This window comes from Sebastes fasciatus, chromosome 4, assembly GCF_043250625.1.
Source record: "Sebastes fasciatus isolate fSebFas1 chromosome 4, fSebFas1.pri, whole genome shotgun sequence".
In the NCBI taxonomy this organism is placed as follows: domain Eukaryota; kingdom Metazoa; phylum Chordata; class Actinopteri; order Perciformes; family Sebastidae; genus Sebastes; species Sebastes fasciatus.
In genome coordinates, this window is record NC_133798.1 from 18,358,861 (window position 1) to 18,374,304 (window position 15,444).

Here is a 15,444-nt window from a genome sequence, read left to right on the forward strand (position 1 = left end):
CAAAATAGTTGCTGTTTAATTTAATAGTTGACAACTAATCGATAAATCGTTGCATCTGGTTCTTCCACTACAAAAATCAGTCAAGCTGTAAATGTTAATACTTTTTTTGCTAAATACAAAGATAAAGCAAGAGTATATACATCAGACAGGTTTACAACCTGGCAACCCAAAAGTAGTTTTTTTTACTCTAAAAATATGCATTTATTAGTTTGAGGCTAATAAAAATGGTCTTAGATGATTGTTCATTAATGGTGAAAACATATAAAGATGTTGACAATCATAATGAAACCATCCCCTTTAAAACAGAGTGAACAAGTCTTCCATAGTTTTTATATTGCTCCTTTTGAAACGTCTGATGTTAGGAAGCAGTGTGGGCGGGGTTAGTGAGAAGACAAGAAGAGAAGAGGAGGGCGGTGCTAACCTCTTCATATTCACAAATGTCAATGAACTCTCCACAGAGAGCAGATTGAACCCTGAAGTGCGTCGGCTGGAATAATCTCAGGATAATAATGAGCGCTCAGACAGGCATCACTACACCATGACAGACAGACAGACATGAGATCACCATCAACTCTGCTGAGTTTCTTGATTTCTGGAACTTTTTGTGAGTTTATATCATAGAGGAACATGTTGGATTATTAACGACTGGATAATATCGTTGGATCAAGCTGTTAAAGGCGCTTTTATATTGGACAGGTGACTTTATGTAGAAGACAACAAACTCCTCCAGGATGAGACTGTGGACTTTACTCGTCTTCATCCAGGTGTTCATCCAGGTGTGCGCATCTTCTCCTCTGGCAGCCGGTGAGTTTCTGAGACTTTTACGCACTTCATGGAGATGTGAATGAATAAAACAAGCTTTGCGCGTGTTATCCTGGGAAATCCAGTTGACCCCACAGCATTATATGTGCACACATTTCAAGAAAGGCAGTTGGTGCAGTTCTTCTCTCACTTTAACTCAGTTTATACTAAAAAACAGTGGCGGCCGGCCAATAGAGGGCTACTACTACTAATAATAATAACAATAATAATAATAATAAAAATTATACAAATTGTCAATATTTGTGTTTTAAATATGGAATGCACCCAGTAATATGTATAATTTGATTGTAATGTGTAATTTGATTGTAATGTGATTATATTTTGTATTAATAATCTGAATCTGTAAAGTAACTAAAGTTGTCAGATAAATGTAGTGGAGTACAAAGTCTAATATTTCCCTCTGAGATGTAGTTGAGTAGAAGTATAAAGTAGCAGAACATGGAAATACTCAAGTAAAGTAGAAGTACCTCAAAATTGTATTAAAGTACTTAGTTACATTCCACCACTGAGTACATTTTATACTGCTGTGTTTTTTAAAAGCATTATTTACTCTTCCTGTTGGAATAAAATAATTGTTAATTATTTAACTGCAAAGTAGCAATGTGTTTTTGATACCTTCACTTTTTTTTGCATTAAAGGCACTGTTTGTAACTTTTTACAAGTATAAATCTACCAAGTCACGCTTGCATATGCGCGCTCGCGTGTTGCCGGAGTCTCAGCTCCTCTGCCTGCTTGCCTTCACTAACACACCGTGCGCGTTCTCGCTCCACCTCTAGACGTGCATGCGCGCTCACTACACACTGCAGAAGAGTTAGTTTAGCTCTGAGAATATCTAGTGAATGTACAGTGGACGTTTGTGCAGAAATAACTGCTGCAGCTCCTCCAGACCAACAGAGGTTTCCCGTGACGGGGCTCCGCAGCGAGAAACGTTATCGTCTCTGACCGGGTGCCGGTGTCTCCCTGCGGGCGCAGTCGGGAGACGATAACGTTTCTTTTCCTGCTTCAGCCCCGGATGCTGAAACAGGAAAAGCCAACACTAGGATCAGCAGTGATTCATGGAGAGACCTTCGTCTGGTCAGCTAACATTACTGCCAAGCAGGTGAAATATAGAGTGATATTGTGGTTTTAGCTGACGTGTGTCACCTCACTGTTTTGAGCGATGCTCGTTCATGTCTATTTAGAGCGAGCAAGCGCGAGCCCGACACTGACTTTCGTTGACTTAACAGCCACAAGTGTTGCTGTTAACAAGCATTTCTGAAAGTTACAATATTCCCTTTAAATCATACCCGGATGTTTGCTGAAATTGATTGGATGTGGCACAGCCCTACCTAGAAAAATTTCCACCAGCTGCCACTGGTTTATACTAAAAACTAACGCACCTCTTTCTTACCAGAGATGTCTAAATCAAGATTGCCAGCAGCCGTGGAGAGCCGCTGCTCCAGGAGGGCCTGCAACCCCCGCATGGGTAATTTGGCGCAGGGCAGAGTGCTGAGCACCCAGTCGGTCTGCGGCTCCAACTCCTCGGAGCCCTACTGCGTCTACAGAGAGACAGCTTCCTCGCGGACGAAGGAGTCCTGCTCCTCGGTAGCAAAATGCACCAAGTGCAACTCAGCCATCCCCAGCCAGGCGCACCCTGCATCCGCCATGAGCGACTCCTCTTTCCGATACCCGGACACCTGGTGGCAGTCTGCAGAGGGGGTGAAGGAGGAGACGCTGCAGCTCGACCTGGAGACGGAGTTCCTCCTCACTCATCTCATCCTGGTGTTCCGCTCACCACGCCCGGCTGCCATGGTGTTGGAGCGCTCCCAGGACCACGGGACCACGTGGAGAGCACTCAGGCTCTTTGCCAGAGACTGTAAGGAGGTGTTTGGTACGGCTGAGGGGTCAGCAGCCGGGGAGAGTGGAGCAACATGCACCTCCAAGTATTCAGGAGCTTTCCCTTGTACCAGAGGAGAGGTGAGGAGCTGGTCTAGACAGATTTATATATTTTTATTTTATTTTATTTAAAGGGACTGTTTGTAAGAATCAGAATTGCTTGTTAACAGTGAGGCGACACACGTCAGCTAAAACCACAATATCACTACATTTCACCTGCTTGACAGTAATGTTAGCTGACCAGACGAAGGTCTCTCCATGAATCAATGCTGATCCTAGAGTTGGCTTTTCCTGCCTCAGCCCCGCTGCTTCAGCCCCAGAGGCTGAAGCAGCGGGGCTGAGGCAGGAAGAGAAACTTTATCGCCTCCTGACCGCGACCGCTGGGAGACACCGGCACCCGGTCAGAGACAATAACGTTTCTCGCTGCAGAGCCCCGTCACGGAAAACCTCTGTTGGTCTGGAGGAGCTGCAGCAGTTATTTCTGCACAAACGCCCACTAGATATTTTCAGAGCTAAACTAACTCTTTTGCAGTGTGTAGTGAGCGTGCATGCACGTCTAAAGGTGGAGCGAGACAGCGAGAACGCGCACGGTGTGTGAATGAAGGCAAGCAGGCAGAGGAGCAGAGCACGCGAGCGTGCATATGCATATGGGATCCTAACCCGGTAGATTTATACGTGTAAAAAGTTACAAATAGTCCCTTTAACCTTTATTTAACCAGGTAGTACTCAATGAGATTAAGAATCTCTTTTGCAAGAGAGACCTGGCCAAGACAGCAGCATTTAAACATATATTAAAGTTTCAGACGCCACAACATAAAACAAATGCAAAATAAATACATAGCATGATATCATACAAATATCAGGCTGGGGCCACATGAGAACTTAGGGGCACCAAAAATACTAGGCACAACCATTTTATATGCCTCTGGAGGTTGAGGAGCCACTAATCGGAAGGTTGATGGTTCGATCCCTGCAGTCTACATGTTGAAGTGTCCTTGGGCAAGATACTAAACCCCAGATTGCTGTAAGTGTGCATGAATGTTTATGGCTTCACATCTATAAAACAAGAACACTGACAGCTAATATTCATTTTAGTTTTTAATCGAAATTTGCTAAAAACTTAATTTAAACTACAGATTTTTGGAGAACCGATAACAAAATATGGTCATATTGTCACAATATTATTCCACAGAAAGTTTGGGGACAATAATATAGAATTAGCACTAGGACTGCCCCCTCTTAGTCATTTAGCCAACTAATCGGTCGTTTTGGTCTTATAGTCGACTGAGATTTCTTTAGTTGATTAGTCATTTTTTATGCTTTTTTCATGCTGAATGACTTATTTCCAAGAAACTTATGATCACATCTTTGGTAAACACAAGATTTAAAGTGGTGCTTTTGTGTGATACTTTGTGGAGAAACTCAGACAAAATCATATGAGTGTTAGTCGACTAAGAATCACTTTGGTCGAGACAAATGACCATCCATCCCAAGCCTAATCTTCACTAAATTAAAACTCTATTATAACTACGATCAGTGATCTTTGAGGTTGCTGTCGCTCAGAGAAAAAGTTTCAATATTGGATTGTGATTTTATTTCTCAGATCTGAGAGTGACCACATCAAAACAGAACTTCACAGCAGTAACACTCTGCTCTGCTGCTGTTGTTGTCCATTTATTGGCACCAGGATGCTCTATATAAGCTGATATCACACACTGAACTAACAGTCGCTGTGTAAACTGACCTCCTCTGATGGCTGGGAGACTTTTTTTTTGTTAGGTCAGCCTTCAAAAGCTGCAAACTGCTTTGACATGCACAGCTAGAATATCAATGTTACCTCTGATGTTCCCTCAAAGCATTGTTTTGGAGCAGCTGTATCAGGGAGGTCTGAGCCAGATAACCAGCGATGGTTAATTCATGAGCAGGCCGTTCATTCACACAGAGAGACTCTCACTGGAACCTCGGACCACGCTGGGAGGTTCTGAATGAAGATATGGCTTTGACTGATCTCATAATTGCAGTGTATTTGGAACAAGTATGCGTCTTGTTGCTACAGTAGATGTCAGCTCTCTTGTGTAAGCCTGTCACCCTTTATAATTAGTTGCTCAACAAGTAGAGTTTCAATAATAAAGTAACACTACAGACATCATATACTTACTTTAAACTCTCTGCTTGCAGTAATGAGCTAAAGTATAAACATATGGTCACCACAAGTGAACTTTTTCTTATTGCAAATCAGAATTAGCTTATTTGTCAAGTGCAATGATTATACAGTGAAACTTGTTGACATTTTTTTTTTTAATATATATACTTTCTTTATTGTACATATGCTCATAAGTACAAACAGATACAGAGACAATTACAAAAAAATGAAAAATTGAAAAATGAAACAGAATGTATTGAGGATATAGTTTGTCCAGATTTCTATATTTTTGGGGTCTCGAACTTATCCACTCATGCTTCCTTCTTTCAATTTTATTCCATAAAACACACAATTCTTATTGTGTGTCTGCCAGTTTTCATTCCTGATGTGATGAAGAGTAATGACCTATGGTTTTTTCTTTAATATCTGTGCACATTTTCATAAACAGACAGAGAGGATTTATCTGAAAGATCAACATTCAACTTAACTTAACGAGGGAGAACAAGAACCATTTGTCCACGTTTACATTGGAGCTAGTCTGACTTTCCTAGAATAGCAGCTATTTGAGGAACATGAAAGGCGAACCAGATTGATGCCTGTTTCTTATTTGGCAGAGCAAGAAAAAAGAGAAACTGACATAATTTATGTTCATGGTCTGTCAGTGTTTTTTTCACTTGTTAAAGAGGCTTTTACAAATGGAATAACAGACATTTCTCCTCTACTCTTATCTCCAGGTGATCTATCGAGCGTTGTCGCCGTGGCACTCAGTGGATCCGTATGGACCGGCTGCCCAGGATCAGCTCATGATCACCAACCTCAGAGTCCATCTGCTGCAGCGCCAGCAGTGTCCCTGCCAGGCCAAACATCCCGGTGCCGCCGTCCTCCCCACAGACCACTATGCCATCTATGATTTTATTGTCAAAGGCAGTTGCCTTTGCAATGGACATGCTGACCACTGTGTACCAGCCGGGGGCTACCAACCCAGCCTGCAGAAGACCAACAACGTGGTGAGTGATACTCCACCAAGGAAAAGCTCTTCTGTTGTGAGAACTCACTGAGATATTGTGTCACACTGAAGATCTGCCGATGGCTTCGTTTTTATTTGTTCATGGGGTGAGACTGGGAGTAGAAGGTTTGTGGTTTTGTTCCCACCCCTCCCTTGTTACTCAGCTGTATGCTGGTATGTGCCGCTGAAGATGAAGGCTGTAGTGAAGACTGGGTAGCTTTACCTACCATTACAGGGATTTAAGGATGTGGAAACCTTAATTATGGTATTCAGCCTAATGCTTTAACAGCCCATAGTCTCTGTCGAGTTATTCTCTTTACTGTAAATGGAGAATAGAAGCACTTGTTTGATTCCAACATGGTCTAAGGGGGTGTGGACACGTTACACAGGTAGTAATAAGCTGCACAGTGTAACCACTTCAGAAGTATATCAGGCTCAATGAAAAGAGTAACGCCTGCATACAACTAAAGACCATACATTTAATTAAAGAGGACTTTATGCTTTTGTGCTTTTTCCCCTTTCCTTTAAGGTTATATAGTTTTTGTGCATGTAAAAGGTCTGCAAAGTTACAAAGCCCAATGTCCTCGCCAGGGGGAGTTACTCTCCCCCACAGAAACACTGCTCCTGAACTGCCTGAAACGCCTTGCTTGAAGTCCTGCCTTTTTTCCGTAACATGGTGATGTCACCAAGTAACACATTTGCAACATTCAGTTAACATTAAAAACGAATGTGCAAATTGATTCAACTGACAGAGACCAGATGAACCTGAACAAAAAAACAAAAGGAAATCTCTCTCTTGGGAGGTGAAGTATCTCAGCATCTTTGAGCTGGACGGAAAATTATACTGCAAAGCATGTATGTACGTATGTCACATTTTCATTATTAACATCTAGCTGCATAGTAATTACTCAAAATATATAGTTAATAAAAATGACAACCCTATTTGCTGTTTCGGCAACCAAAAGCTGTTGCCTGGTTGCCAGCTTGGCAACCACTTTTAAAAGTTAGTGTTGAGCTCTGATACAATACACAGTATGCTGCAGTACCACTTGCTCACTTTTCTCTAAGCAATGTTCCTGAAGCACTTGAAAAAACATACAGTCAACAATTAAAAGATGCATGCAGATACAATCAAATTAATCCGTTTCTGTCTGTGGTGTTTTTCTGACAGGTCCACGGCAAGTGTGTTTGCAGACACAGCACAGCCGGCGACCACTGCGAGCGCTGTGCACCTCTCCACAATGACCAGCCCTGGCAGGCCGCCAACGGCATCATAGGGACACCGCATGAGTGCCAAAGTGAGTGATGGGGCAAAGAGTCAAACACAGAGTAGGACACACAGCATGCAGACGTATCTCGAAAGTGAATTTAGTCCCATAAATCACATATGACCTAGACACTCACGCAAGATGAATAACAGAGCAGTTCCTCTTTTTTATGTCAGCTATACTGTTAAGAGTTATCACTGCTGTGAGAGATCAGCCGAGCAAAGAAAAACGTCTCAGTGTGTGTTGATTGTACATGTCCATCTGAACCTATAGAGTGCAAGTGTAATGGTCATGCCAAGAGCTGTCACTTCAGTCGTGGATTGTGGCTGGCATCGGGACGGCGAAGCGGTGGCGTGTGTGACGACTGCCGCCATAACACGGAGGGCCGTCACTGCCAGAACTGTAAGAAGGGCTTCTTCAGAGACCCCAGCCGACCAAAAACCGCCCCTGACTCCTGCAAAGGTAAATCTTTTTCTGCAAAGTGTAGCCCTTTTTTTTTTTCCTTAAAGAGGACCTATCATATATATGCTTATTTTCAGCTGCATACTTGTATTTCGGGTTCCTGCTAGAACACGTTTGCATGCTTTAATGTTAAAAAAACGCTTTACTTTTCTTATACCGGCTGCGCTGCAGCACCTCTTTTCACCCTCTGTCTGAAACGCATGTCAACCGAACCAAACTCTTCAGACTCTGCTCCAGCTCCACTCTAAATAGCTTTGTTTGAGGGCGTGCCAAACTAACCGCTAGACAAGTGTTATGTAAATGTGTTACTTGGTGACATCACCACAATACGGAAGAAAAGGCAGGACTTCAAGCAAGGCATTTCAGACAGTTCAGAAGCAGTGTTTCTGTGGCCCTTTTCAGACCTGGTATTAACATGCGTCCTCAGTGATCGGCTCACAAGTGAACAGCTTTAAGTACAGGTGTTTACGCACTCAAGACGCATTGAGATCACATTCAGAGGTGGTCTGGGTCACATATGGCCACATTATTTTAGCTGTGTGTACGTGAATGTGTCTTGGGCCACATTGAAGGACCGCCTACTCAACTGACATCTCGTTGGGATCCGTGGGTCTCTGCGCTCCTCATGTGAATAGACAGGCAGACGCAAGTCCTCGTCTGCCTCACAGCATGGAAACGGCTTCTGTGCTCTACTGCATTCTGTCGGTACAACTTTATTTTATTAAAATATATATATTATATATTATCTATAGGCTACATAATCTATAGACCGTCAGGCTAGGCATGCGAAGTGCATTATTATCATACTGTCGGAGATGTGTCGTGTTTTCGTTCTGGTGCTTTGCACGGAGCTGACACCGGTCCGCCCGCACGCTCTCTCGCTCGCCTGCTCCCCCACATATTCGCTCTCTCTCATCCCCGGCTCTCTGAAGCTCTGCACCCCACTGGTGCCTGGCAAAGGCAGCGCTGTCAGCAGCATGGGGGTCCCAGGGAACCGCCAGTACAATAACCTTATATTTTGATGTTAATAAAATGTACCACGAATTGATGTATTCACGAATGTAGGATATTACTTCGGAAATTCCTGTAATATTGCGACACAACGTCTGCTGTAGTAGCTGTGTGTTTACCACGTGTTTATTTGCATATAGAGCGGGGAAGTGAGATCGGATCACAAGTGGACACTGGAGACGCGTGTGGAGACGTATTCTAATGCCAGGTGTGAACAGACGTACTTAAAGCTGTCCACTTGTGATCCGATCACTGAGGTCGCATGTTAATGCCAGGTCTGAACAGAGCCTTTGGCGTGGACTTTGTAACTTTGCAGACCTTTTACATGCTCAAAAAACACACTAAAGGAAAGGGGAAAAGCACAAAAGCATAATAGATCCTCTTTAAACCATAACTCTGTCTGGATGAATGCCAGCAGAGAAATCCAATTAAGAGGGCGAGCCTTTGATATTTTGAGGGCGGGTAATGGTGATTTGATTTTTCTTTTGACCCTCGAGATTAAAGCAGATTGATCTCTTTGATAAGGCTATTTTCCCCCCAGCACCTCTCTGAGTCACTGCCTCCCCAGTGATGAGATAGTAAGACGACTCTAGTCCGCTCTTAAACAGGAATGACGGCGACCGCACTGTTTTGGAATGTGACTGTAATTGCAAACAATGGAGGAATTTCCCACGGACCATGCGAGCACATTTTTCCCATTCTTGCCCTTTCCCCCCGCCAGGCCCGCCGAGCATTTTTAAGACCAAACATGCCGTTTTTGGAAACAGACAAAGCAAGTAACAAAAAATCAATCTGCCATCACGAGGGAGCATCAGGCGGCCGGTCTGGCAGCGTAGAGAGGGAATGATTTACTGTTTGTTTTTGCTGCTTAAAGCACGCTGAGTACATTCTCCCAGCTTGTTGCTTGTTACATGAGGTTGAAAAAATACAGTTTACACTTTTTTATATTGCCACGGGAGTTCACTGTGTACACTCTAAATGTGTTTGTTTGTGCTTCTACAAGTGTGTTTGTCCTTTGCAGGCTCATAATGTATACTGAGTGCTTCAAGGTCCGTGCCAGAAAAGGAGACACGACGTCTTTTGACCTACAAACAGAAATGTTAACATCTTGTTCTGTCACCCCGCTCCTCTGCAGCCTGTTCCTGCCACCCTGTAGGCTCCGTCCTCTCAGGAGGTAGCCCTCTCTGTAACCCTAGCAGCGGGAAGTGCACTTGTAAGCCCGGTGTTGGGGGGCCCAGCTGTGACAGCTGCATGCTGGGATACTGGGGGCTTCATGAATACGGCTGCCGTCCATGTGACTGCACGGGAGACTGTGACCCCTACAACGGTGACTGCGTCTCTGGGTGAGAGCCAAGGCTTAATGCCATATCCATATGTATTTGTACTTGGATTAAGTGATGTATGGCGTAGAGGTGGAGTGCATTCTGGGTGATTAACGCTGAGTGGAGCCCTGCCTCTGACTGGTTTTACCTCTGCGGCACAGCTCAGATGTGGAGGTCTTCTATACAGCCACCGGCCACATGGGACACAGCAGCAGCAGCAATAATAGTGAGACGGCACTCTTTAGGGTAGAGGAGCTTTTCTCTGCACTGCACCACTCTGGTGAGTCACAGGTCACATAATGCACCGCACACTCATCAGCCCACGCAGATAAAACACAGCTCTTTTGATCTTGAAATCTATACATCATGATGATATATGAATCTTATTATTCATGTTTTCACAGAGAAATGTGAGTGTGTGGAAGTAACCCTTGGCAGTCCTAAACTCTTCTGTGGAGCAGAGTACGACTATGGTAAGTGCTGTTTGACAGAGGGAATCGATTCAGTATTGTGTGAGCCAGTTGTGGCAGTGAAGGAGGGTATACGCAGGTATATGCGGGGTACACCCACATCTTTTTCTGGCGGTTTACAGCATACCCACCTATCAGCCACAAAAAGCCATTGGAATACATTGTAGAGTATACCCACTTCCTCCTCGGTAACTTACCCAACTAGTACACCCACCTTATCATGACCACTACACCACTGAAGGACACTATTCAACAACATAATGGAGTGTTTAAAACCCATCAGATCTGTCTTTAATAAAATTCCAAATGTTGGTTGTTCCTCTTCATATCTTGTCCAGTGATTCTTTAAAGTTTTCTTGTAAACAAACACATTTTCTGTCTACATCAAAACACATTATGTGTATCATTGAGGCCTATCAAACGTGTTGAATGAATTTTCTTCCTCATAAAACTTTTGCAAAGCCACTTTTGGATTTTTTTAAAACCTGCTTTGTTTTCATCATGGATGTATAAAAGAGAACTGGATACAGCGTTGTAGGTGGTCTCCTGTTCATTCCTATGAGAGTTGCTCAGTGGCGCATGAAGCCAAAATGGCTCGACTCCGGAGAGATAAAGTACCCGGATCGTCCGTCAATCTTCTGCAGTCATTGGGCCCATAGAGCTGGCGCAGTAGCGTTTCCTTTAACCTCGCCTCCCAGCCCTCGCTCAGGCCTCGGTCTGGGCCTCATTCACATGAACGGAGGAGGGGAAATAACTCTGGATTCAGCTATTAATGCATTTGACACCTTTTAGGACCTAATGATTTAAATAAGGGCTATTAGAGGGTTCGTACTGGGGAGTTGATTCACCTAAAAAAAAAAATCTGCTGAGTTACAGACATCTCTTTCACAATGTAAGTCTATGAGAAAAAGTATTTTTGGGCCCAATGGCATCACGTGATCGACACGGAAGTTTTAGTACCCCTGTTTGACCACTACGAAAATTACTTCAAAGCCCTGCGCTCTTCCTGGGAGCTTGATTTACATCCATGTTTACTTGCAAGAAGTCTTCTTCTTCCCTGCCTTTGCTGGCATATCACTGCGTTTCTTGCCCCTTGTGGATCAATGGTATAGTGAGAAACCATCGGCAGGAATGTGCATCCCGTCGTCCTCGTGCACGTGCACCAGGACAAACAAAACAAAGTTCACTCCACTCACCAAAACATTGCTCTAAAACTCCACAGGGTACCTTTAAAGAAATTTTGTTTTGCACATCAAGGTTAAAATTGATGCAGCAGAGGCCAAGATATACCTTCTGCATCCGTGTGTACGTGAGGGTCTGCATGACGTACATTTTGTCTGCGCGGACCTGTCTGCGCATCCACTATACTACCAGTGCTAGCATAGCGATCTACTGCGCATGTGTGGAGCTCGGTCTCCGAGCGTACAGTATAAACAGAACTACTAACTAATAACTGTCCGCAGCTGTTGGGAGTATAAACAAGGCTTTATAGTCCACAGCATGGATCAACGCTGGATCCTACAATTCCCATGTTGCAACTCGATAGCATCTTTTCATTAGTCTTTCCCTGACTCACAGACACATCTTTCAAATTCAATGCCCCCAGTATATAATGCAGGCTGTCTGTCAAATATGTGCAGTCTCCAAAACCCAAGCCAAGAAACAAATCCTGACACTGGTTATTTTCCTAGACTTGAACTGACTAGTAAACTGATTTGGAGTTCCCCTTTAATCTTAGAAATATGTCTGGTGCGAAAGAATAAAAGTTTGAGAAGTGGAAATTGTATTTTGCTAATGTGTTGTATGTTTCGTTGTGTTGCCTTGGCAGTGCTGGTGGGGAAGGTCATGTCAGCTCACGATAAAGGTTCCCACGCGGAGGTGGAGGTCAAGGTCAAGAAAGTCTTGTACCAGAACCCTCAGATGAAGATCCAGATGGGAAGCGTCACCCTTTACCCAGAGTCCTGGACCACCCAGGGCTGCACATGTCCCATCCTCAACCCAGGTCAGCTGCACTCACTTCCACTTATTGCTCACAAAAGGTTATTAAATATTTAACTCTTGAGGTGAACAATCTGCCAGCTTCGTTCTGAAGGATCTGTCAGTGGTTTGCCAACGTCCCAGCATCACTCACTTAGATTGGACATTTACAGCTTAAATATTAGAGCCACGTCTCTGTTATGAGACTATTTCACATCTAAAACTTTCACAATAATCATTTCATCCAAGCCAGCCAGAGGAGCACAGTGTTTCACTGGTTGATTATAGTTATATAATGATCTTTTTACATATTTTTCTTCTGTTCTGTGTATTTTAGTGACATTCTAGGTTGACTTGAAATTCAGTAAGGCTTACTCTGCTCTCTCTTCTCTCCAGGATCTGAGTATGTGGTGGCTGGTCACGAGGACTGGAAGACCGGCCGACTGATGATCAACACCAAGAGCCTGGTTAAACCGTGGAAGTCAACCCTGGGACGCAAAATCCTCCACATCATCAGAAGAGACTGCGGCCGCCGGTAGGGCATCGCCAAGGACTGCAGCGGACAGAGGGACATACAGGAGTGTGCAGAATGAACTGTTTGAATTAGGCATTGCTTTGACACTAAAATGAAAGCAAAACCCCCACGCCTACTACAGAGATTTCACTGTTTCTTCTGCTTCTAAAGTGGAGTCCACGGCCACAAGAAACAGCTACAACGCCACAGTGCTGTGGTAGAAATAAGCACATACCTCGCCAGACTAGTCACTTGTTCAAACAGAACAAAGCAAGCCATAAAGACTTTCATCTGAACAAAGACAAAGCTGAATTCCGTTCCTGTGTTACTGTATGATATTTTCCAGGTTATTTATAAAGGAATGCATGTTAAATACTCAATTATTTCCTGGCCAAAGTTGCCGTCGAAGTTGATGAGCCAGTCACGTCCTCCTGCATCAATTTCATTGAGTGCTGTTTACTTTGATATTTTGCAAAGGCGCAGACTGAATTATCCTCGTCGTCTCACAAGATATCGCCGATAAATCATGAATGAAGTCAACATAAGGATGTGTGTGTGAGCGTGGATGTGTGCGCACGCTGGATGTCCTTGATGGCAGGGAGTCTGTGGCAGGTCAGAACAAGTAACTCCTGGATGAAAAAAAAACATTAAAGGAATCAGCCGGCTTAATCTGAACAGCTCTGCTTTGGCAAAACTCGCCCGCCTGCTGTCTGAGAGCAAAACACACTCCGCTCCACCCTCTCTGGTCTGGAGTACAAGCAACCGACTGAAACACTCAGGATTAAGTTTGCTCTCACAGCGTGAGTGGCTCATCGTCAGAGTGCTTCGGTCAGATTCTGTGAGTTTCTGCTGTCCTTGTTCAACCTGCTTCCATATGAGGAGGATTTCTCCGAACCGGACCCTGTGGGAGCCAGTGTGTGTGAGAAAGAGAGCACTCTCTTAACATATGCTCCTCTTTTTGGCCTGTGACTCCCGCTGGCCCCAAAATAAACATGTATTAAAAGCCTTTGACATCACTGTGTATCAGATCCAGAGTCCACAGGCCCATTTTTGAGCCAGGCCCAGTTAAGAATAGGTCTGGTCCGCTGTCTCCGAGGAGAAGGACAAACTCTGCGAGGAGACACGATGCATTCCTCAAACATGACATCAGCGCCCGTGTCCTTGTCCCAAAGACTTTACCAAAACAAGAGAAACGGGCCGGAGATTTCCTTGTAAAGGACAAAGTGGTGATGAATGTACTCTGCCGTCATTGTGATATTTGTAATTCTATTTCTGTGTGTCCTACGTGTTCTTTTTGTTTTAAATCTAAACTGTATAAACGACACATCAGTGTGCTCATTTCTTAATGCTTCTGGGAAAAGTCTGTTTCCGTCCATGGTGACATTATGACTATGAATAGCCTGATGTGTGTTACTTGTGTGTAATATCTACAGGTGGCTGACTGATGTTTGACCCATGTTTTAGTACCGCCCTCCTTTGGTTACAAGAGAGAAATACACCTTTATATCTTCTACGCTGAACTCTTAAGGAGGAGGAAGTATTCAGATCATTTACTGAAGTAAAAGTACTAAAACCACACTGTGAGAATAATCCACTACAAGTAAAAGTTCTACATTCAAGATGTTACTTACGTAAAAGTATGTAAGTACTATCGGCATAATGTACTTAAAGTACCAGTGTGTAATAGTTAGGGTGATCTATTGGCAGAAATGGAATATAATATTAATTAACTATGTTTTCTTTAGCGTATAATCACCTGAAAATAAGAATCATTGTTTTCGCTTAGAATGAGCCGTTTATATCTACTGTACATCGGGAGCGAGTCCTCTCGCCACGGAGTCCACCATGTTGCTCCGCCATGTTTCTACAGTAGCACAGAACGGACAAACCAAACCCTGCTTGGGCCGGAGTCGATAACGTTACCGCCGCTCTCTCTCACTTGCTTCACCACTCACTTCCCTCGTACACACACACGCTCTACACACTGGCTCTGCTCAAAATGGCTCTAGAGAGGGCCATTCGTGTTTTCGCCTCGGCCACCGTAGCTCTCCAACACGCTTGGCACACATGAGAGGCTTCAGTTGCAGAATGGCTCCTTTCACAGCGTTATATTATTATAGAATATTATATTATTATGTTTTTATCACTGACAAATACACCTAAAGAGCATTTTAAGATTTTGTTGTTTGTCAATGCAGACCCAGTTTCCGATGCATTGTATAGTACGGTATGTATTTATATTAGGACTGTCAAAGTTAATAATAACTTGTTAGCGCAAATTCGTTTTAACGACACTAATTTATTTAAGGCATTAACGCAACTTGCGATTTTTATGTTGTAGCGGGCTCAGTTTTAAAGTTAGAGTGAAGATACTGGTATCATATGAAACTAGAAAAACCTAAGGAATCCATTGATCGTGAAGGAAAAACTGGCATAGCCATTTTCAAAAGGGTCCCTTGACCTCTGACCTCAAGATATGTGAATGAAAATGGGTTCTATGTGTACCCACGAGTCTCCCCTTTACAGACATGCCCACTTTATGATAATCCCATGCAGTTTGGGGCAAGTCATAGT

At 43.7% G+C, this 15,444-nt stretch overlaps 1 protein-coding gene across 1 annotated transcript; it reads left to right on the forward strand.

The window, feature by feature from the left end:
- The first annotated feature begins 436 nt into the window (after positions 1-436).
- On the forward strand, positions 437-14,194 carry LOC141766012 (netrin-4-like). The gene is made up of 10 exons (XM_074632430.1): positions 437-804; positions 2,216-2,778; positions 5,575-5,847; positions 7,018-7,144; positions 7,388-7,576; positions 9,723-9,930; positions 10,071-10,189; positions 10,314-10,382; positions 12,208-12,381; positions 12,753-14,194. Exons 1-10 carry the CDS (start codon positions 732-734, stop codon positions 12,893-12,895), a joined length of 1,938 nt encoding a protein of 645 aa, XP_074488531.1. The 5' UTR covers positions 437-731; the 3' UTR covers positions 12,896-14,194.
- Positions 14,195-15,444: the final 1,250 nt, after the last annotated feature.

What these genes read in the sequence shown, in the direction of transcription:
- LOC141766012 (XM_074632430.1), top strand. Translation starts at nt 732, where the DNA reads ATGAGACTGTGGACTTTACTCGTCTTCATCCAGGTGTTCATCCAGGTG. An exon ending in ATCTTCTCCTCTGGCAGCCG is followed by an intron (nt 805 to 2,215) that starts GTGAGTTTCTGA and finishes CTTTCTTACCAG; the next exon opens with AGATGTCTAAATCAAGATTG. An exon ending in CTCTGCACTGCACCACTCTG is followed by an intron (nt 10,190 to 10,313) that starts GTGAGTCACAGG and finishes ATGTTTTCACAG; the next exon opens with AGAAATGTGAGTGTGTGGAA.